This window comes from Rissa tridactyla, chromosome 13 (genome assembly GCF_028500815.1).
Source record: "Rissa tridactyla isolate bRisTri1 chromosome 13, bRisTri1.patW.cur.20221130, whole genome shotgun sequence".
NCBI classification, from domain to species: Eukaryota; Metazoa; Chordata; class Aves; order Charadriiformes; family Laridae; genus Rissa; species Rissa tridactyla.
This window is the reverse complement of record NC_071478.1, coordinates 743,648-766,666: the sequence shown is the minus strand read 5'-3', so window position 1 is coordinate 766,666 and position 23,019 is coordinate 743,648. Positions and strand designations below refer to the sequence as shown.

Sequence of the window (23,019 nt, the reverse complement as noted above, 5' to 3'; positions counted from 1 at the left end):
ATAAATTACTTTTGCCAGCTCATAATCCTGGGTGTGGCAGACCAGATGATTTGTGTTTTGTGAGCACCTACTAAGCAGAACTCTGAAGAGCAGCAATTCTAGAACTACACCTTAACTTTTGCATTAGAAAAATATTAGCCGTTTCACCCAAGGTTCTGTATTTTTGGCTAAAGATGTCGTTTAACTTCATGGTGTTCTGATCAATTTTAGTTGTTCGAAAAAAATTATCACTTCTCTCAATTTCTTTTAATATGTATTTTTCTTTCTGTACCTTTAGCTGTGAAGCGCTCTGACTTCAAGTCATCATATATGCCTACTCCATGCCACTTCAGTTCAAGTTGGTCTTCAGAAAATAGACAACTCTTACATCTTAGTATTTTGCCTACTTCTTGCCTTCCCACTTATCCTCCCCGTTTTAGAAGTTTACAGGTTCTCCGCTGCCAATGTTTCTTTTGATAGCATCTATGCCAAATTGAACATTTGGGCAAACTTCACTGCTATGTTTAAAGGCCCTCTGGCTATCTGCGAAATAAACCCCTCATTCCAAATGCACCCATTGCTTTTGATAAGATATTATGATATTAAATATCAATATTTTTCTTCTCTCTGTATAAACTTAAAGCCAATTCCTGGGGGAATCAATTTCAAGGTAAAATTGTAAGCACTCAGCAACATGAGACAACCTAAGTGCTCAGTGAATTAAAAGGAGTGGTTGTGGTTCACTCTCCTTTTCGTGCCTAACAACCCTGCCCCTTTCTCACTTTTTTGGTTGGAGCGGTGGCTTGCTTTGTGAGAGTTCAGAGAACTGAAGCAGCTCCAAGTCAAAGTAGCTTACAAATAGCAACAGTAAAGAAGTCTTTACCGGCATGTTCCTAATTCCCTTCCTGTGTCAGCACTAGCACTCACAGGGTTTTGCGTCAGTTGAATCAACCTGCCACCTTTAAATTTTATTTTATTTTTTATGAAGTAACTTTTCAGCCAAATCAGTTTTCGAGCACAGCTAACTCTTCATCTGCATAAGCAGCAGCACAAGAGTGGAGGAAGGAATGACAGGACCCCACGCAGGGAAGGGAAGGCTGCCCCTTTAGAAGCAGCACAGACCAAGATCAGCACAGTCAGTCATGGCAACCACAGCCTGCCTGAGCCCGATCGCCATGAAAGCTAAACCTCCGCACACGAGCCCATGAAGTGCTGACTTCCTCCTCCTCTGCTCACAGCTTTGCGAGAGGCAACAAAACGCCGCCAGGCCAGTGGTGGCAGGTCAGTTATGTGAGCAGTATTACCGCAGGGCCTGGAACACAATCGCCACCCGAGCAGCAAAGCAGACACTGTCTGTGTGCGCAGGAATGCCTCCCTTGCTGGGGAGAAGGGAGAGCACTACCAGAGAGCTGCGAGTCCTAATGGTACTAACAAATACCCCAGCGTGGTTTACTCTTTTGTCTGACAAGGCTCTAATTGATTTGCACCCCAAATACTCCTCCTAAAGTCAGCCTTAGAAAAAGGAAAAAGATTCAGACACTTACTATATTTTTCAGCAATTAGTTTATTTGATTCCACATGATATAAAACTTCAGAGGAGATAGTTCACAGTACTTCACTCCAAAAGAAAAGAAATAAAGAAATAAATAACTATACAAAATCATTCATGCATACTTGAAAGCAGAGGTTTTCCTAAACCTGTAAAAACATCAGTGCAAAATGAAAACTACCAGAAAGCACTAGAGAAAGCAAGCTCATTGCTACTGCCCACTCTGCCATGGGTAGTTCAGTATTCCACTTGCAAAACAAAACCAAAAAACCAAACCACTAGCATCAACTGTGCATCTCACCACTACCAGAAGTTACTTCCCTTCAGTATCAGCTTACAAGGCATTTTTTGCATGTTTTTTCCATCTTTTTAAAGAGACATGCCAACAGTAAATCCTAGCCCCTCAATATATTAAGAGTTTTGTTCAGACAGGGCATCAGCATTAAGACATGTTGGCTACTGTAACTAAAAGGAAGACATTTCACAGTTAAGAAACACTCAGAAAAATCCAATATAAAAGTCAGTCTGAATGTCATTTGGGGTTCTCTGCACCACCCAAATCCCAATAAACCGGGCAAATTCTGGACTGAAGCAGTTTGGGGAAGTATTGATTTGTGGTGCTCAAATGACTTTGAGTTTTGCTTAGGACACATCAGCAATATTTGGTGGAGCACACTGCCTTCCCACCAAACAAGCGAGAAGTAAGGTACTGCAAAGACAGCTGCTAATTTTAAGGAAAACTGCAAAATGAAGTAATTGCATATTATAAACTGTAAGCCTAATTGCAAGTTGCTGGTACTTAAAACATACCCACAACACAGACGAATTACTTTCTACGATGTAACAAAAACTCTCATTTGCATTCTAATCACCACAAAGTATTTCAGTATTTTATGGAAATTCTCTTAAAATACAAAAGAAGAACTCCAAGAGAAGAGATTTTCCCTTAACAGAACTTAGGTTGTTGTGATTTTAGGTACTGCTAAACAAGATAGGTAGTAAAAACACATGCACAACTCCACTGAAAACAGGGCTGTCATGAAGCCTCTGCCCAAATCTAAGAGAACGGTATTTCTAGTAAGGCCTTTCTACAAGCCATATATATGTATGCACACCGACAGAAATCAGCATTTCCTCCCCCGTGGAAGGCAGCAGGGCCTGGGCAGGCACACGTCCGCAGCAGGCAGCAGCCGGGGCACTCCCCTGGGAAAGAGGTGTGGGCAGGGATGCTCTGGAACGGGGACCAACCTCCTGATGGAGTAGCAGAAGCCTCGGCTCACCCAACTATCTACCAACATTTCATCAAATAACCCCATCTGAATTAACGACATTTATTACTGCTTGAATCTTACTAATCTGCCTGGTCGAAGCCGATAATGAAGTAATGCATATTTGGCTTTTAACATACCTTGCAAATAGATGAGTTTGAGAATAGCTTCTTTATATGAACAAAAGTTGTAATATAGCAAAGGAAAATAAGCTCCCGTCTGAAAAGGAGATTCATTCACAAGCAAACAACTCCTTTTAATAACTCACCTAACAATTAATAGAATCTAGGTTTGACACAGATAAATCACCTGAAACAAGCTACACTTTGCTGCATTTCACATATACTATTACTTTAATTTACCTTACACCACAGTAAAAGTAAAGTTATATTCTAAAAATATGTTTATGGCTCCATATGCTTCATTTGAACAATTTGGACGTCAAAATCAAATACAATTGAAGCAACTTAATTAAATGTTGTAGGGTTTGGAGGTTTTTTTCAGGCTTTATTTGAAAAGTTCCTAAAATACCTCACCTTAAGAGCAAGTAAAAGTATTTTCTAGACTACCAGAGCGACATCCAACTTTATCCATTGGCAGTGCCCGCTCAGAGCGATGCAGGCTAACCATGGACTGGGCTGCATTATTAAGTGCATAGCCAGCAGGTCAAGGAAAACGATTACTGTTGTGAGGCCACATCTGGAATACTGCATCCAGTCTTCCTCTCTCCCAGTACTGGAGCAAGTCCAGCAGAAAACCATTAGGATGCACGGGGGGCCGAAGGACATGACATACAAAAAAAAAAATTGAGGAAACTGGGTTTGTATAGGCTAGAAGGGGGAAAAAAAAAGGGGGCGGGGGGGGTAAAGGATCTAATTGCTGTTTAAAGTCACATAAAGAGGGATTACAGAGAAAACTGATCCAGACTCTTCTCAGGGGTAAGACGTACAAGGGCCAAGAGGCGATGGTCCCAAGTTGCGGCAAGAGAAACTCTCATGTTTTTAAGGGCAAAAGTTTCACAGGGCAGTTGCTTAAACGCTAGAACCAGAAGCTGCCCAGAGATGTTGTGGAATCTCCATCCCTGGAGATTTTGGAAATATTGAGTGGACAAGTTGAGCAACTTGATCTAATTTTGACATCAGCCCTGCTTTGAGTAGGAGGTTGGACTACACAACCTAAGGAAGGCTCTTTCAACCGACACTACTCTGTGAAATACTCCATACAAGATGTCATAAAATATTTTTGTTAAATATCAAATTGATTAGTTAATTTCACTTCTAGATCACAGCTGAAAGCTATGACAAATCATCAACATAAAAAGCATTAAAAAAATTACTATGTTGGCAAAGTATTAGTTTTCAACTCAAGTTGAGCTGTACACCTACTCAGTTGGTAAGTATTAACTATGGGCTGTAGAACCCACTCCTAAACAAGGAGCTCACTGAACTAACAGGGCCTGGTGTCCTACAAATACACATTTCTGGTCTCGAGAGTACCAATAAATCCACCTGTGAAACTGGGGCATCTGTCATGGCTTTTTGGGGGAGTCTGACTTCTCACACGTGACCTCCTGATGCAGTCTCCTCCTCAGGGGAGCAGCACATAGGATCTCTTCACTCTAGCAAAATACCTATTTTTAAGAAACTTGCAGAAACTTTCCATCTTTAAGACTTCTGCTATCTGCCAGATTTGATGGAAGGCAGGCAACAGGTTCAAGAGCTGTATGTAGGGACACAGGAGACAGACCAATGCAATGACATACAGATAGTATGAACACAAAAGCCTTATTTCCTTAATAAATCATGCTTAAAAAAATAACACAAGTTATCTTTATCTGTTTGCGTGGGCTGGATCATGCTATGTTAAGAAAATGTTTACTTATTTATAAAACGCAAGTGTCCCTGAGCCGCACTCTTCACCTCTTAAGCTTGCATCCCATTCCTTTGGGCAGATGGGAGAAGTTGCTACCTCTCATCTTCCATCAGTCTTAAAGACAGCTCGGAGGGGAGCAGGGAGCTGCTGTCGCGGCCCCGGAGCCTACTGCACAGCCTGCCAACTGCCTGCCGCATCACCGGGAGAGCAGCAAAAGCAGCTCCAATGGCTCCGCTCCTGCTTCCGCATCAGGCTAAGCAAGTGCTAGAAGTCTGAGTGACTGAAGGGAAATGCTTACCTCGGCCTTCTCCTGGGGGGAAGAAGCTGATAACTAGCCACCAATTACATTCCTTAATTCTCTGCTCTGATCCCTGCACTAAGGAGGACCTGTCAGGGTTGGCTAACTATTTTCCTTATCACACAGACCAGAACATGTTAATTGCCAGGTATCAACACACATACCAAACCTGTGCTCCCTAAAAGCACACATAAACAGGGACACGAATCTGTATACTTGCTCTGTCTCTCCAGATCAATGCAATAGCTAACACAAAAAAATTATAGGCTGTTTCTGATCTTTGCCACTAAGCAGTCCACCCCAGATCACCAATCTGACCCTCACAGAGGGATGCAAACGCTACCTTTTTGTTTAACATTGGACTATCTCGAAAGAAAATATTATGCAACCATTGATCCTATCAAGTTTTCTATTTTCATCTTTTAATATAAAAATGTATACCTTGCAGATGGTTCTATTGCCAATTTTTGTTCTGTTTCAAGCCTCTTCACGGATATACTTCTCAGACTTCATTTTAAATGATCTATCCTCTAAAAGTAGGCTCTTCCTTGACAGTAGAAAGGAGCAGAACTTTGGAAAAATTACTGCCTACTGTGTTAAATATTCTTTTCAGTATTACTTTAACATTCATCTATTGACTACCTTAACTTCCAATATCACTCTTCTACAGCACATCAGTAACACAAAGATGTCTTTGTAAAAACCCAGTCAAATTCAGGCCAACAACTACAAGATTTGAGTTTCAAGATTTTCTTCCAACTGCTTTCATGTTTATTATTTATATGCAGTTACTTGCAGCAGTGATAATACTTCACGTAAGCATGATAACAAAAAGGACTTCCAAAAAACAGAATATCCCTGTCACGCTCCCATTCACCATTTCTTTCCAGAAAGCTTACTTGTTTTAAACTCCCTAATGAGCATCCTTGCCAAATTACCACTGAGCAACTGGATAAAGAGCAAGTCACACTGGAAACTTAAAGCTCAACATAATCATATTTTTGTCATTGTTTCAGTGCGTTTAAAGTACGGCCTGTTAACAGGTTGATTTTGGGGTTTTTGCAAAAAGAAGAAAAATAAAAAACCCCAACCAAACAAAAAACCACACACACATTTGGGAAGGAAGAAACACTCTCAAAAACCTTTCACACTTTATTGTGTCTGAAAGGTAGTTCTGAAACTGCAGACTTGGTCTGAAAAGTCAGTCCCAGCTGACTCTGAGGTTGATGATCCCCTATCACTGAAAGTCACATAAAGAACTTCACACCAAAACCCCTGAAAACAGCTCTTAAGCAATAGAGAAGAGGAAGAAGAAATAATAAACACAACATTTGCATATATTTGGATAAATTAATTCAGAGTAATAAACATGACTGTATGACTAAACTGCTCAAAGACTGTCCTGCAGTCCTAGAGAGTGCTGAGGATTTTGGCTAAAACTGTTTGCACTGTGGTCGTCCCCTATTTTTACAGGCAGAAATACTGAAAAGAAAAAACTAGGTTGGAAAGGGACACTGACGTGGATATGCACTTATTACCCACTGCAACCCCAGCAACAAAATTTCCAAGTAAGATGCAAGCCTGTATCAAAGGATGAACATTTTTGGCAGAGTTTAACTGGAGGACATGAAGATGTGAGTTTGCCTGATAACATGCTTTTTCTGCTTACAAAGCTGAGAAAGTGCAACCACAACACAGCAGTAAATATACTGCTCTGTTAAGTTTATTTTTACTCAAAACCTGATTATGTTAAAAATGACTGCACTAGGGAAAACAGTTAAATGCCTTTAAGGGTTTTCAGATACAGATGAGAGAACACTCGCGTAGAATCTATTCGGTCAACATCTTCCTCTGTTTCCTGTGCTGCTGTTTTATGTTGCGATCAATATTTCTCAAACACTATTCTCCCTGCTGCAAAATCAAAATGGAAGATTGACCGTAAGAGCACTACCCTAAGAATACTTCATTTGCCCTTTTATTCAGTAATATAATTAAAAGAATTTTATTGTTTTCAACTCCCTCATCCAGAGATATCAGAATTGGGAAAAACAAGGAAAAGAGTGAAGGATTTTAAGAGTTAAGTCACTTGTTTTCCGTATAACAAGCCTTATGGCACAATGCACTTGTAAATAACTAGCATCTCCCAAGTTGTACACATTAGCTGTGGGTCTAAAACAAAGCCATCAGAGCCTTCTCTGCTTTCCTTCAATAAAGTATACAAATTGAAATGGATTTTGCAGTTGCGGGAAACATCTTCATCTGCACACTCATAGCTTGCCCTCTACCCCACCCCCAAGGGAGAAGCTTCTGCAGATCCTCACTGCATTAGCAATCAAAGCATGATAAGAAGCATGTAGTATTAAACTGCATAACCTATCCTTCCTTTGATTGATAAGTAATCTTATTTAATCGTAGTAGCTCATATGTTAGGCACTACAATACATTACAGTTGCTATGGCATTTAACTACAAGTGCATCCAACACTTTCCTTATCAAGTATACAATATAAACCAAGACTTTGTTCCCTGTCATTTCACATCCAAGGCAGAAGAGCAATAATTAAGGGCACAACCTATTGAATCTAGTACTTCACATTAATAATTTTAGAGTAGAAAACACGGGAGCCAACTGAACCAGAGACTTGGATTTTTTGTTAGCAATTTTGTATAGCGTTCATAGCAGACATAACGTACTAGAATAAGTTTCAAAATAAAAGACAACCTTATACAGCTTTGGAGAGGAAACAGTTTCAGTACAGAACTTAATAACATACCATTTGGAGTGGCAGAAAGTGGCCCCATTTCCCTGTATCTGCTCCCTTAGCACAGTGATGCCAAAAAAGGGCATCGACTACCATCATACTGCTTCTTGTAATCTCTGATCTGTGGCGAAATACTTTAGCTTTAACACGTTGTCTGTTAAACACCCTGTTGATATGAACTGGACTATACACAGCATACATGTTGGAAGCACTATTCCCAAGAACCTTCCTAAATCAGACTGCAAGCGTAAACCAGCGCGGTTCGTACTGATGTTATCTGCCACGGTTTACTTGCCCTAGCTCAGATGATAAAGCACACCATAATAAAATACAGCTTGTACCATAAACTACATTAACAAGTTTTGGACTGGATATACTGCTGTGATTTCTAATGCTAAAACAATAACAAAGATATTTTTACACCGTAAACAGGATTTTTGATTCACATTTTGAAGGTTCTTCCCACAGCAAAAAAGCAAAGGCCACAGCTCAAAACTTCATAAGAGAGGCTCATCTCCCAGCTAAGTTCAGGCCTAGATGAAAGCTTCCACCCTGAAATACAGGATGACTTCATCTTAACAGGCCAGCACAATTCAATGACTATACGCAAAAACCTATAGCTATAGAAATCTGTAACAGACAGCTGAAAGCCGTGAAGAGGCTTCACTCAGAAATGCATGAGCTTACAAAAAATTGAGAAAAATTAATGCTGATAAAGCTTTCACGAAGTCATAGCCCGTAAATCTCATTTAATATCTCCAGTCAAAAAACATGCTGAAGAAACAGAAGCAGTGTTGGAATAAAGTTACAAAACAATAACAAAAGAAGTTTTTCATCGGCAGCCCTTAAACTGTTTCACAAGGGGTATTTTTTAAATCTGTTTTACTAATAGAAGGCAGAATAAGAAATCTTAAGTAAAGTCACTGAGCATATGTCAGATTTATAACCCAGTCACTAGATATACCATCACTGAGCATCATCCCAAATCATTTAGATTGCTAAAAAACCCCACCTCACACTCTCGATCCGGTTAGTTTACATTTTCGCTATTTTGCAGTTCATTCACCTTGCTCTTTAAGGCTGGTACTAACCAAAGCAAGCACACAGAATCGCTTTCTATTGAGACTTAGTACAAGTCTTCGTGATACAAAATAACCAAGCGCTAGAATGGCTGAGGAGAACTTTCCCCTGTATACACGTTAATTTAGACACTAATCTGGTAGGCTGTGCAGCACAGACAGCACGTCCGAAGAAAAGCCAGGTAGGGGCAGCAATTCGTATGCACAGATACACTTTTCTCATCAACTGTGACCTCGGGGACGTGCAGCCAAGGGAGCCTTCGCAGGGGCACAAAGAGAAACGCGGAGCTGCCAGCAGGATTTTACGACCTTTTCCCCTCTCTGAACGCCTGCAATCACGCTACGGACGGGGAAAATAAAGAGAGCAACCAACTCCAGAGGCCAGGAAAAAAAAATACTCAAGAAAATAAACGCAGGACTGAAAGGAAACGAGAGGTTCAGTTGCACCCACCGAGGGAGGAAATTTGGGGCGGGGGGGGTGGGGATGCGGCAGGGAGGGAGGGGAAGGGCGACGCCGAGGGACAGCTCGGGATCACGGAGGGAAGAGCAGAGCCGACGGGAGCGAGGCAGAGATGCTGGAGCCCCGGCCTCCCCTCCCCCGAGGGCAAGGCCCGGGCCTCCCCCCCCTGCAAGGGCGGGACGGAGCCCGGGGCCGGGCCGCGGGGCGGCTGCGGCCGGGCAGGGCGGCGGGGAGGGAGGGAAGGAGGGAGCTGTCGAGGGCGAGGGCGCTGCCCCGGCGGGCCCGGCGGCCGGCACTCACCACACCATGCCGTAGGCCCCCTCGCCGATGTAGGAGAGGTTGGTGTAGCGCGGCCCCACGTCGAACACTTGGCCCCGCACCATCTCCGGGCCCCCAGCGCTGGCAGAGCCGCCCGCGGCCCCGGCCCCCGACACCGCCGCCATGTTGTCCGTGCCGGGAACCGCGGAGAGTGGGGGGGGGCGGGCGGAGGCGGGGGAAGAGGCGGGCGGGGGGGCGCGGAGGAGGATGCGGGAGGGAGGAAACGAGGCGGCGCCCGCTCGGCCGCGCTCCGGAGCCGCCGCCGGCCCAGGCCCCTCAGCGCCGTCCCCGCCGCGGCCGCTCTGAGGAGACGCCGCTGGCCGCGCGCGCGCGCATCGCCCGGGCTGGGGGAGGGGAGGAGGGCGGGGGCTCGCGCGGAGGGAGCGGCGCGGGAGGGGGCGGGGCCGGGCGCGCGGGAGGGGGCGGGGCAGGGGGCGGGGCCGGGCACTGCGGTAACCGCAGCCGCTGGGGAGGGGGCGCGGCGGGCGGGTCACGTGGTGGGCGGGGCTGCTCTGCGGGCGCGCGGCCGCCCGGCGCCATTAGAGGCGTCAGGTGGCGGCAGGAAATGGCCGGGCCCGGGCGGGCGGCGGGTCCCGGGGGGTCCCGGCGAACCGGACTTCCGCTCGCCCGCCGGGACGCCGCAGGACGCGCCCTGCCTGCGTGGTGCCCAGCGAGGCCCGGGCCGCGGGCGGAGGGGAGAGGGCCCGGGCGGTGCCGCGGCGGCCTGAGGGGGTGGCTGGGCCCGCTGGTGTCACTGCACACGAGCGCCAATTACTGTAACAAGGGCGAGTTTATTTCTGACGTTGCCTAACTCCAGTGTTGCAACCTCTAGTTAGCATGTTGTTTGTGCGTAGAGCTGTGTTTTCCTGTGAGTTGTTTCCCGCGAGAGTGTAAAGGAGCTGGAGGCGGGTTTGGCGGGCGGTGGTCGGCGGTGGCCGGTCCCTGCCGCGGTCGCTGGCAGCGGCGCCCGTTCTTGCAAGGCTCCCCTCTCCCAAAACAGCTGCTGCTTCGTCTGGAAGTTTGCAAAAGTTACGCACGAGGATCTTAATGCTGCTTCTGATTATTTTTTTTTTCTGCAATTCTCTAATGATCTTGACAAAAAGTACTAACCCTGATCTGAAATCCTGTTGCTGCTTGCGTTAACCATTATTGCCACAGCTGCTTGAGACGTGCTTTATCTTCTGTTGCTTTGAAAATTTGTTCAAATACGTATCTTTATATAGCTTGGCATGCCCGTGTCTCCACATTTGTACCCATCCCAATCTGCCAGACGACCCCGGTGTGGAATCATCCAATTACCCCTTGACCATCGAGTTTTTTTCTTACAAGTAGTTCCTAATTTTGTGTTCCTGTCTAACTGCTCAGCTGGAAGCTGTTACATGACAATCCTGTTGCTCTCAGGTTCTCACCCGAGGTACTTTGCCCTCTTCCTTCTTTCAACACTTCTCTCTTGCACCGCGCTCTCTTTCTGTTGGCACGTTGACTGTCGATATCTCTGCCGACAGTCCTGCTGCTTCACCTTGAGGGCGTCCCTGCTGATGTTCTCCCCCTTCCTTCTCCCACCTGCCCGAGGGTCCTTTCTGGATCCCACCTTCCCTCACCACTTGCTGCAAACCGGGTTCCTTGGCCGAGCAGTTGCGGTTTTCCATATCCGCTTCCGAAGGCGGTACAATCCCAATCCCAGCCCACTGACCCCCCGAGCGTGGGGCTGTTTGAGCGGGCGTTGGAGGGAAACGTCCCGGTCTGGGCTGCAGCCCCGGGACCCCACGTGGCACAGACCGACCCGGCCCCGATTGATGGGGTGAACGCTGCCATGGGTGGCCAGCGTAATCTAATTAACTCCTCTCTGTATTTAACAGACATTTCACTATAGAGCTGGAGGTTTCTTATGTATTTGAGTGGGATAATGCTTCTGATGTATTTATTTTTACTTGTATATAATGTTTTCCTTTCCGTGATGTGTTCTTCTGCATGTTAGAAACACAGCATTATTTTTCTTAGAAATTTTAGACAGCAGTAAATGTGAATAAATGTTTAAATTTTCTGAAACCAAGTAAAATATTATTTAAAAGGTTTTCTTAACTCTAAAAATGAAATTATGCTTACAGTTCTGATTACCTACATAAATAAATCTGTCATCCACAAATGCAAAACAAATGATTATAGAGAATCTAGCTTAAACACAACCTGTCATAGCAAATTTAATTAAAAATTGGCATGTATCTAGATTATTTTCTACCTTCACCAGGATGTGTCTGATCAAAAAGGAAACCAACCAGGCAGACCAGGAAATTGTGGAAAGACTGTCAGCTGCTTTGAGTGCTGTGTTCGAATAGACGTCTAATCCAATTAAACCCAAGTAAGTGGTCAAAAGGCTACGGCATGCTTTCCCAACAGCTTCTCCTGTGGCAGAGCTTAGTGCGTGTACTTCCGTGAAGCGCTGCAGTTACCCAGACGGGCAGACCAGACGCTTTTCAGCCTCCTTAAATACACTGCCATTACCTGCACTTAATGTTGGGTCTTTTACCTGAACAAGGTGACATTAAAACCTCAATTCTGGAAACAGCATAAATGTGTTTTAAGAAAATTATTAGTTCCATGATCAAAATAAAGGGGTGTGTCGGGGGAGGAGAGGTGATACTAAAAAGTGATAGCAGATAATGAAAAGGAGGAGGAAGAAACCCCCATTTATTTCAAACAGAAATAAAAGCACTGCCAAGAAGAGTTTGTCCAACCAGGAACACAGTTCCTTTGGTTGAGAGCTGTATCAGGACGCGGCTGAGCCCGGCCATTGGGCAGTTGAACGTGCCGTGGACCAGACTGTCTCCATCTTCCCATCGCCTCCGGGATCACCTGGGTGAGCTCATCCCACGGCCAGGGGCTAGGAATTCTCCGCTGTGTCACCCGTCTGCTTTAACTGTGAGCCTCGTGTTCTGCAAAGGTCTCCGGGACAGCACACGCCGTCCCGCGGGAGCCCCACGAGCCCCCTCAAACGGCATTACCAGGTTTGGGCGCAGCCGAGCCGCTGCCCGGCAGGGACACCCTTCCCTGGGGCTGGGGGGCGGTTCGCGCTTGTTTGAAACCAAGTCTACGTCTCCCCACATCACCATTATTGCATTAGTCCTGTCATGTGCCTGGGGACGGTGCAGACGCAGGTTGCGGTAACGGCTGTAGGAGTTGGCGTTTGCTTCCAGAGCGCCTCAGCACGACCCCCAACCTCCCCGGCACCCAGCAAAGCGCAGGCATTGAGTGCATGAAACAATTTTCCCAGTATTATTTAAAAAGACCTCAAGCCTCTGTGCGGGGGTGACGAGAGAGCGAAACAAGACATGTAAGATGTTTTATAAAGATATATTTTAACTTCTAAGGCACTCAGGAACCATGGTGATGAATGTGACACAAACTTAAATTGCTTAGATATGAGCTCTGATCCACAGGGAACCATCCCAGGATTTGTAAAGAGCATCGGATGCTAATAACTCGCAGCAGCACCTGCCCGGGCTCGGTTTAGCTGGTGACACGCAGCTGAAGTCCCTTGAGACCGATTGTCATTTCAGTGTCGGCCACCGCTTTGACAGCGTAAGGTGACCTCAGCGAAAGCGAGGATCTCGGCGTAGTCTTGCGCCATGGGGAAGGGAAAAAACAGTCTCTCACCCAAATTGCCAGGCAACTGACACCAAAACAAATTTATTTCCCCCCCCCCAGTATTTCCTTTTTTCCCCATTCAGCATTCCGACTGGCTTTGCAGGAAGCTTACGGTGGCTTATACACCGCGGGGTTAAACCCCGTAAACAGATTGCTGTTTGTGCTGGGCATGCCAAGGGGAGCACAAAAGATTACTAATTGCAGAACTATACTGCCAGTAACGACCTTGATCTTGCACTAGTGTCTGTGCCAGAACCTGTCACTGTCCTAGGAGATGTCTCGTATTATCTACCACGTTCTTAGATTTGCTGGTCACAAACACAGTTTGAAAACACAGTTGCAATTTCGAGTCATGCTTATGTTCCTTAGTTTTGTACAACTAGTTTATAATCATATTCTAAATATTTTAAAAGGGGTCCATTTTACAGCAACCTTAAAAGCTTATTATATAATTCTAACAATTTAATTAATATACTGACATCTTGTTGCTCTCCCTATAAAATTAACTTGCTTTTATTTTTCAGCTGCAGTAGCAGCAGTACCCAGGCACTGTCCTGCACTCCAGTAATGGAAATTTCCCAGCCTCAAAGCACACTCTGTCTCAGTCAGCTGCAATAAAACTGAGTGATTTCGATATTGTTGTGTGCTTTACTTGTCCTCGGTTATCGGGAGCTGGTATCTTCTGAAAACCAGCTACTCTTCATGAGCTTGCTCCATCTCGCCCAAGACTTAAAATTCAGTAAACAAGCTCTGGACGATAAGAGAACTGAACCACCAGATAAAAAGGGGTTTTTTTTTGCAGGGCTGATAAAAAAATACCCATAAGGATGGTCAACATTCATAGAGAACGTGCGAGGACGTGACCTTGCTCCAGTGACCGCTGTTTTCTTGTGCCGAAGCTTTATACACTGGAAGGCTGTTAAGTTTTTACAAAATATCAGTCTCTTGATCGCTGTATTTCTGATACCATTGATTGCTAGGAAAATACAAGAAAATACAAAAAAGGAGATAAGATTATTACAAAAGATAAGATCATTACAAAACCCACAAGACTAATGATTTACAAATCCTAAAATATGCAGTCTGTTTCCCCCACCGGTTCTCAGCTCAGCTGAGACGGGACGAGAGATGCCTCCAACAGAGGCAGAAGTCACAGGATGCAGAAACAGGATTATTAGGGGTTTGTGTTGCCCACATATTGCAGCAACCGCGTTTTTAATACTGCTCGTAGTTAAAAACGTAGGGAGCGTTTGCGATGAAGAGGTTGGCTGATGCGAGGGCAGAGAAGGGATGATGAAGGAAAGAATAAAAGAGGGGACCGGCGCCTTTGCTCTCCAGGCTGAGGGAAGGAAGGCGTCAGTCCCTTCCGAGTGCCCAGAGTCTGCATGGCATCTTTTTAGTGGATATTATACAAGTTACAGACATCTGTTTCTACAGTCCAAAACTGACGAGTCATCATTCCTTTTTAAAACAACCATTTCTTTGGCAATTTTGCATATCTATAGCAGATAGGAGCTGGGCAGAGGAGAGGTTTCCTGCAAGAAGTGGAGTGGCGGCGTTGTGAGCGCGGAGCCGAGCGTCGGACCCTGCGCTGTGCGGGCTGTGCAACACCTCCAAGCCCTTCCTGTTTACCACCAGAGAGACCGCTTTCACCACATCACAAAACTTCCACGCATTTATTAATAAACACTCCTAGAGAAAAAATAATATCCAAGTATACAACCCCCTGTGGCATCTGTCATTGTAAACAATAGCAAGTTTTCATTATATATACCGGGGGACTATCTGTGCGAGAGAAGCGGATTTTGAGGGCCCCATCCACCTCCCGCTGAAGCCCGTGCTGCAGCCCTCATTAGGTCATCGGACCCCTGGCATAGGATTTCTCTTATATGTAACTATCAAGATGTTTGAATGAGCAAATGTCATTTTTACTACCAGCATTTGTCATTTTTGTAAACAATGCGGGTATACAGAGAACGAACATCTGCAGAATTACAGCACAGAGCCTTATACGAAAATGGCGAAAGAAAGATTTGCTTCCAACAACAATAATCTGCGAGTGCCGAGGTACCTAATCAAATACACAAATTGTGCAGATGTTCGGAGCGGCGCTGGCTCGCTGTGTGGCCTTTCTCACTTGACAGCTCTGTTGTCTCAATTAATTCTTCTGGATAAATTAACCCAGCCTGAGAACGCAGTGCTGGGGAGCAGAACGCTGCAGATTCTTCAACACCAGCGACCTCGATGGCGCAATCTGCACCCCAGCTGATAAGATCTCTGGCACGGAAATGCAGATTATTGAGACCTATTCGGGATGTTCTTGTGATCATGGGCAGGACTTGGGAGACGACAGGCACACGGCGGGGGCGGGGAGGGAATCCAAGGTTTCTACCAACCCTGCAGGGAATGAGCATTTTGGTAGGTAACTACAACGCAGAGACAGGCTCGCGTCTCTCAGAGCCCCACCGCGGAAGGCGGCTGGTTGCGCTCAGCGCACACTGTACAACTTATCTCTGCTCCGCTTGCTGGGACGGACGGGCGGATCTGAGCTGCAGCTCCCCGGGGTCACTGCTGCGCCGCATTCAAGGCGGGCGACGACTGTATACGATTCTACTTCTTTAAACGGCTACAGCATTCTAAACTCTGCCACAAGACTGTCATCGGCTAGACCAGGGGAAAGACTGAAAGATGTCCCCTCCGGCCACCAGCAATAGATCTAGCTAAATTGAATTAATAATTACGACATTTGTAGCTTTCTGGATTGGGAAAGTTTTAACAATGGGAAAATTATCTGGCGCACATTGTTGTTGTCTTACCTTCCATATGGTGGTTATTACTCCAGATATGCAGAGCCTAATGGTAAGAGATGCCTTTTGTAACTGCAAGACATCCATTGTAATCAAGCGCTACGTTTATCTCACTGCATTACCGGGTCTCTGGGTTTTGTACAAGTGACACAAAATTGCTGTGAGCGTCTATCAGCGTCCTGCATCTCCACTGGCGTTTCAATGATGTCTCATTTCCCACTGATGTTGACAGAGCCAAACCGAACCCCTGGCCTGGAAATCCTGGGGGAAAGACCAACAGCAATGCGAAGTATTTTTGACTATTACAATAAAGGCCGCTTTTAAAATAAAAAATTAATAACAAATAGCAGAGTGAGAACACCACTCTTTTTGAAGGATACGGCAAAACATCTGAAATATCTGTAGGATGATGCTCTGCATCCAATTTTACAGGTACCATTAACAGCGGCAGGGTAAGATTAAGTGATTACGCTCTGCCGAACAGTAAGCGTGGGACAGCAGACAGCAGATGTCCGGCCACTTAGCCCTATGCCTCGCGCACCAGACTGTGGTATGGAAATGTGTGTGGATATTTAATTGTTATTCAGCTACAAGCTGCCTGGATGTATGAGCCTGGGAAGCGCTTGCATTGCAGTGAGAAATGAGTGTTTATTAGCATAGTAGCTGTGCCGGCCTTTCCCGCAGAGGGGCAAAGTCCCCCCATCTATGGAAAATGGATTAAAAGGGGGAGTGTCCCACTCTCGTGTCCCATTTACCTTTGGGAAGTGCAGATGGATAAATGCCAATATAGGGACACATTTCCACCATGAACTCCGAGCAGCTTTTACTGCTGCTTGTCACAGATAATAAAAATGCAGCAGCTGTCCTCTTATCAAATCCCAATCTGGAGAAATGTGTACCTAAGGGACATAAAGGGGATGACTCCTTCAGGGACAGTGACGTGGATACACGAGAATAGACCCTTTAAGAACGAGATTAGGAAGATGGGGCCATTGCCCTGCATTCAGGCATTTTTCTGGTGCTTGTCGCAGCAACCTTCTGTGGTCGCTCTGAAGGTGGCCTCTTTCCTCCCTGGTTCCCCTTCCCCCCCTCTTGCCCATGGCAGCATCCCCCCGCCCTCCTGCGCTCCCCTTCGCTGCCCGTGGATGCCCCTCCGGCTCCTGCCCAGCCAAACTCCCCGGGGGGCTGCCTTCGCCCCGCACCGCCCAGCAGGAGAAGTGGCACCTTCGGGGCCGAACAGCAGCAAAGCGTCCCCCAGCACACCCCACATCCACCAAAAGTCTGCTGTTCGTATTTCTCCCACTCATTGCGGTTCCAGTCTCCGTTCTCACAGTGCCCGACTCTCCTTTCCTGGCCTGATATATTTTTTGCTGAATTCATTTTCTTACAGTTTGTCGAGCTGCAGGAGCTCAAAGGGCTGACGAGCCCCAGACCTGCACAAGGGGAGCCAGGAGCAGACGTGTCCTTTTTAACACTGGCAGTCCGTTAGATCTGGCTCCGCTGCCATGCGGGATCACTCCCTAAGTCCGGTCGCATCTGCCAAAGAGGGAGCTTTGACTACACTGCTGAGAAGCCTTCAGACTCTTCTTTCGCCTTTGCCATCCTTTGCTGCGCTCTTCTCTGTTCTGGAAAAATGCAGGAAAAAATAGTCACGAGGGCAATTTTATAGGGACTTCCTTACCACCTCCTTCCTGCTCGTCCTCTTCCTCTCCTGTTTCTGCCATTTACCCCTCCCCAAATCTTCCCGCTGTAATTCTCCGTGCTCCTGCTGACCTCCTCCTGCCATCTCACCTCCAGAAAGGCGCTCCTGATCCAGGACCTTTCTCCTTGCGAACAGACTGCACAAGCAAGACAGACCCACGCAGGCCGCCTTTCCCTGGACAAGCGCTCAAAAAAGGTATTACACAATCCACAAGACATGCGCGTTACTCACCAAAACAATCACGGGTATCCTATTTCTGCAGCCCTGCCTCTCCCTGCTTGTTTCTCCCCAGTGTCGTACCAGCATGCCGAAGCCAGCGCCCCGTAACAGCCGCGCGTGAATCAACCTAAAGCCTGCGATGAGGGAATTTCTGTGCAGCTGCAGCAATGAGCAGAGGCAGCCCCACCGCCAAGGATGGAAGCATCTCGCTGTGTTTGGTTTGTGATGTGGTCTCATCACTTACACTGTTGAATTACCAGAAATAGCAAGATAGCAGCTCTGCAAATGGAACCCATTGCAAACTGTCGTTTGTTGCCCTATTCTTGTTCCACATACATCAGGGGTAGCGCATCATCTGATAAATCAAGACATAAGAAACAAATAAAGGCCTTTATATTGTAAGGGGGGGAAAAAAAAAAACCAACCTTCTAGAAATACTGTAGGAACATTCACATCCTCTATTTCTGTCTTTTATGAAAGGCAGGCTGTGTCTTATTATCATCAAGGAAAAAGTAAACAAACGTAATTTAATCAGTTCTGTCTTTCGTTGATTTGCATCAGCAAGAATAAAAGACAAAGGCAGAACGGAAAACAGCAGCTTTGTGCTAAAAGTTTGAATGCACAAAATACTTCTTTCTCCAGCTGTCAAACATTAAAAAACGCTCTGCATACCAGCAATAATAAAAGTGTCAAACAATTGACCACAATGGCAATCACAATGCTTCATTAAAAGCTCCAAAGCGGAGCAGAAAAGCTTCCAGCCGTTTGTTAAACAGAGCTCAATGCTCAGATAGTTTCAGAAAGTGTCAGAAGCTGCTTTTATCTCGCCCAGTCAGCCAGAGAAACGGCTGCGGGCCCATTTCAGCCCGGCTGGCGCTCGCCCGAGGCCGCGGCAGCAGCTGGAGGCGCCACTCGCTGCCCTGGGGCCGGGGCACCCCCGGCACCCCCCGGCAGAGGTTAACGTCCCTCCCAGCCACCCGGCCGCCACGCCACGCCACGCCACGCCGGGATATAATCACTGATTCTGTATTTACATACGTAATTACAGAGAACCTAACCTATTTGTTCAGCTGACAGGCGATGCTGTGATAAGGAATTTCAGCAGACAGGATATTTATAGACCCTTTATCTCTCTGTACAATCAGAACTAAAACGTCAAACAATACCCCGAACGAAGGGTTGTTTCAGTTCAACTTTTCCCCATTGTTGCTTTTCCCTTTTTTTTCTCCCCCCTCTGTCTGGTTTCTGCCTAAAACTTGGCAGTGAGGAAAAAAAAGGGAATGTGACTCACGCTGACAACTTCATTTGCTGTAAGAGACCTCAGTAATTGCTCTAACCCACTTACAGGAAAGCTGTCCCTCCTCTCCCTCCGCCCCGAGACAGACAGAGGCCCTGGCTCGGAGGGCAGCAGCCCGGCTAATCGCGGGGGTCACGCTGTCGCTATCGCTCGGGGAGTAACCAGGCCTCTTTCTTTTCACTTGTCTTCTTCTGGAGTCACGTTAGCCCCCCGCAAGAGCCCAAAGCAGTTTCAGCGTCAGGGGCAGCTCGGTGGCCGGGGCAACCCGGGCTCCCGACAGTGCGGGGTCAGAGCGGCTGCTCCCGCCGCAGCTCCGCGGCCCCAGGATAAGGCTCCAGCAGCCCAACAACGGCCACCTTCTCCTTTTCCGACAGGGTGGGGGCAGGGGACGGTAAATAGGAACAGGAGAAGAATCAGCAGATGCCTATGCAGCACTCCACCAAAATATATTTTCATTTTTAATTACATAATCAACATAATGAGAGTGGCATTCGTAGTGAGGGGGCGGAACAGATGGCAAAGACTTCGTTTTCAGCAAGACATTAATTAACAACAATTCTGGTTTCTGCTAGAAAAGGGCGTTTGTTCTGCTCTAGCAGGGTTAAGGTGGGCGCTTACTACACGGGACAGAACTCAGTTTCCCAACACAGGATTGTGATCTTTGTGGGTTTTTTTCCCCATATCCCTGTTGATATTTCCAGGCTACTCTCGAACACAGCAACACCCTACGCGCAAAGCCTCACTAAAAACCAGCACAAGTTTGGGGCCTAGCAGGAGCTCGGGATCCTCCTTGCAAACACTTCTGAATGCTCTGTAGGCACATAAACGCAAAGAGGAAAGGGAAGAGGAGTTAACGCGATTAAGTGAGAGAGCTTACGCTGCAGGTGAGGCCTGTGTAACACACAGCAGCTTCACGGAGATACGGCTGACGTTAAAGCTGTCTCAGATGCTCTGCAGAAAGTTCTCTCTCCTCTGTTCCAGGCACTCGGGCTCGGCATCTTCAGCACGCTGGGGCAGGCGAGCTGGAAAGAGCTATCCCAAGGGGGACTGAAGCAGAAAGTAGCTATGAAAGATATTTATTAAAACCACAGGCAGAGAATACATCACCCAGACACAGCGAAGAGGGAAACAGCACAGGCCGTGGAGAAGTCAGGCCTCTCTGAGCTGTCTGCCGGGCAGCCAGGCACACGCTGACCAGCCACAAGCCCCCAGGAGAGGGGAGGTTGCTTTTCCCTGCTCTGCATTCGCCCTTAGAGGCTCCCCAGGGCCACCCCTGAGTCCCGCGGGGGCTGTGGGCCGCGTCCATCCCAGCAGGAGAGGGAGAGATCGGCCAGAGGGAGCGGAGGGAGCTGCGCGGCAGAGAGCACCCAGATGAGCACAGGCAGGAGCGGAGGACAGTGCTGCGGGAAGGGAGAGGGGAGGCAGCCGTGTACGATAGTGATATTATATACAACAGGGCATCCAGATTCACCCGCTGCGGAGCTTGGAAACGAACCCATCATTCCCACGTCTCAGCACTCCTCCCTGTGCTGCCAGCGAATATCTCACAGCTGACAAGAAACGTCTCTGCCCATTCTAGCGACACACACATCTAGAAAGGATGCGTTCCCGTTACTCCCACTTACTCCGTGCAGGCAGTAGATGGTTGTGGGTCTGTGCTGTAAGCTGAAAATCACGCCCCTACCCATTGCACAGGGGAGTGAATGATATGATAGCAGAGGATTTTTTATTTTCTTTCAATGTGTGTGTAAAAAACATAGTTGGGATGAGTTAAAGATTACAAGAATATTATGGTTATGAAGCCCAACACTAAACAATTACTATATGCCTGAACCAAGAATGTCTGTTGCACCTTTCAGCAGCCACTTGAACTCAAAATAGCAGATCAGGCTGCCGTGCCGTGCTGCTCTCGGCCGTTAAGACAGCGCATCCTGGCATCACTGTACCGAGCGTAACTAACCTGCAGGATCGCGCACGACTTGGGCCTCCATCAGTTCACGCTGTGTTACTCCAGAAATGGGCCACGCGGAGGAACTCAGTCACTTGCATACATCAGATGGCAGAGATTCTTTGCAGGATGATTTTTAGGAGAAGTGCCAGATATCACCAAAACCGTGCTTAGGAGGTGCAAAGTAGAGGAAAGAAAAGAACACAAATAAATTATATTCTGCTCAGCCTGTCCTCCTTTTGCAGGGGTTAAGAGGGAGACGTGACAACCAACAGAACTACATTTGTACTTACAGCTCCTTTACTGGGAGGAGAGAATGGCAGCTAAAAACCCCTTGCAGATATATTACCTTTAAAAAAAATAAAATCAACACTACAAGAAGTTAACTCTTCAAGCAAAAACCAAAAGAAAAGCGACCAACAGATGCACAGACAAGCACTGACTTCAGTGGAGCTGCAGGGCTGAATTTGGCTTGAATTCTGTGAAGCACTTTCAAAGCAGGAGCATACTGCATACAAATGAGCGTTAAATAATTCCCATCATTAAGAGAGCTCTGAGCAGCTCATCTGGACTTTGAAAACAGCTAAAGCAAATGTACATTGTTTGAATACCATTAGGGACAGTCATTAACTAGCATTAAGACATCTACAGTATCGACAGTTAGTGCTGTAATAAGAGACCCATCCTGCTTTCCAGGTTATTTTCCTTTTATTGATTTGTAGATTTTCTTATGCACAAACTTTAGAGCGCCACAGAGCTCAGCAATTCATGTAGGAATACCCATTAAAGAACTACGCAATTCCTTCTTTTTTTTATATCGCATCTTTTAATTTTGGTTTTTAGAAACATAGTCCTGCTTGTCTGGTGTAAATACCATAGACTATTTAAAAACCAATATATATCAAGGAAACAAAGAGGCAAAGATGTAAGTGGGTTTACCCAGGGTGACAGGGAAGGACGCCGTGTAAGAGAAACAGACTACAGGGTCCGGATGCCCGGTGTTCTGGTGTAAGCCCTTCGTCCACCAGCTCTCAGCAGAGCTGCTGAGGCGGGGGACAGATAAACTGTGGCCTCACACCGTACCTCAAATGCTTGAAAACGTGTTGCAGAAGTAGCAGGGACAGGCCAGGTGAAGAAACCAAGCCGTGCAAAGAACCAAAGGTACAATATAGATTAATATGGTTGAAGATCATAGAATCATAGAAGATACTCAAGTGCCGGAGCCCCGGGAGGTGAGGAGTGCCGGAACACCGAGCGCCAAACGCGTGCAGCACACTGCGGGGGGAGGCAGCAGCCTGCGGGCTGAAGGCAGCTGGAAGGAGTCTCTGATGAAGGCAGAAATCGTTCTGAGTGACTCAGAATATTGGTATTCACAAAGAGAATTGAGAACAGGCAAAAATAAATAAAGCTGAAAGCAAAACCCAAAGGCCAAATCCCTCTCAATAGCCAGAGCGCTGATACAATCTGAGCAACCAAACAACAGCTCCTTGTGAGAACCTCTCGGTGCTGCTTCCCGCACCCGGCCCCTCGCCAGCGTTTCGCAGCCTGCGGTTCTTCTGACGCCGTTCCTCTGGCCAAGCACAGCCCCGGTGCTCTGCCCTCCACCCGCCCAGCCCCGGCTTCCCCCGACACTGCAGCTCCCCAGACTTGCCCGGAGCCCCGAGCGGCTCAGCCCCGCTCCCGCTGGCCGCCGGCTCCTGCCCGCGCCACGGGCACACGCACACCCGTCACCACAGACTCCACATCCCAGTAGTTCCATTTATGAGCGGATTTATGTCAGCCGGCTCCAAGACTCCGCTGCCATCAGCCCAAGGTGT

The 23,019-nt window shown here is 47.0% G+C and overlaps 1 protein-coding gene and 2 long non-coding RNA genes across 13 annotated transcripts in view; 1 reads left to right on the top strand and 2 right to left on the bottom strand.

The window, feature by feature from the left end:
• MAPK1 (mitogen-activated protein kinase 1) overlaps positions 1 to 9,787 on the bottom strand; it is a 37,630-nt gene extending 27,843 nt beyond the window's left edge. Inside the window, exon 1 of the mRNA XM_054220051.1 lies at positions 9,567 to 9,787. Within this exon, the coding sequence (XP_054076026.1) occupies positions 9,567 to 9,709 (143 nt within the window). The 5' untranslated portion in view covers positions 9,710 to 9,787. The remainder of the gene's footprint in view (positions 1 to 9,566) is intronic.
• Positions 9,788 to 10,379: 592 nt separating this feature from the next.
• LOC128917194 (uncharacterized) lies at positions 10,380 to 13,863 on the top strand. Of its 3 annotated transcripts, XR_008469194.1 has the most exons (5): positions 10,380 to 10,998; positions 11,833 to 11,943; positions 12,286 to 12,589; positions 13,022 to 13,163; positions 13,754 to 13,863. It is a non-coding gene; the product is annotated as an uncharacterized LOC128917194 (long non-coding RNA). The 3 variants fall into 3 exon arrangements; XR_008469192.1 differs by having other exon boundaries at positions 12,286 to 13,163; XR_008469193.1 differs by having other exon boundaries at positions 12,286 to 13,168.
• Positions 13,864 to 13,972: 109 nt separating this feature from the next.
• LOC128917195 (uncharacterized) lies at positions 13,973 to 22,768 on the bottom strand. 9 transcript variants are annotated; one of them, XR_008469200.1, is made up of 6 exons: positions 21,215 to 22,768; positions 20,132 to 20,317; positions 17,970 to 18,312; positions 17,261 to 17,661; positions 15,301 to 16,935; positions 13,973 to 14,205 (listed from the first exon to the last, which is right to left on the bottom strand). It is a non-coding gene; the product is annotated as an uncharacterized LOC128917195 (long non-coding RNA). The 9 variants fall into 9 exon arrangements; XR_008469201.1 differs by having other exon boundaries at positions 13,973 to 15,949; positions 16,046 to 16,935; XR_008469196.1 differs by having other exon boundaries at positions 13,973 to 16,297; positions 16,792 to 16,935.
• Between the last annotated feature and the right edge of the window lie 251 nt (positions 22,769 to 23,019).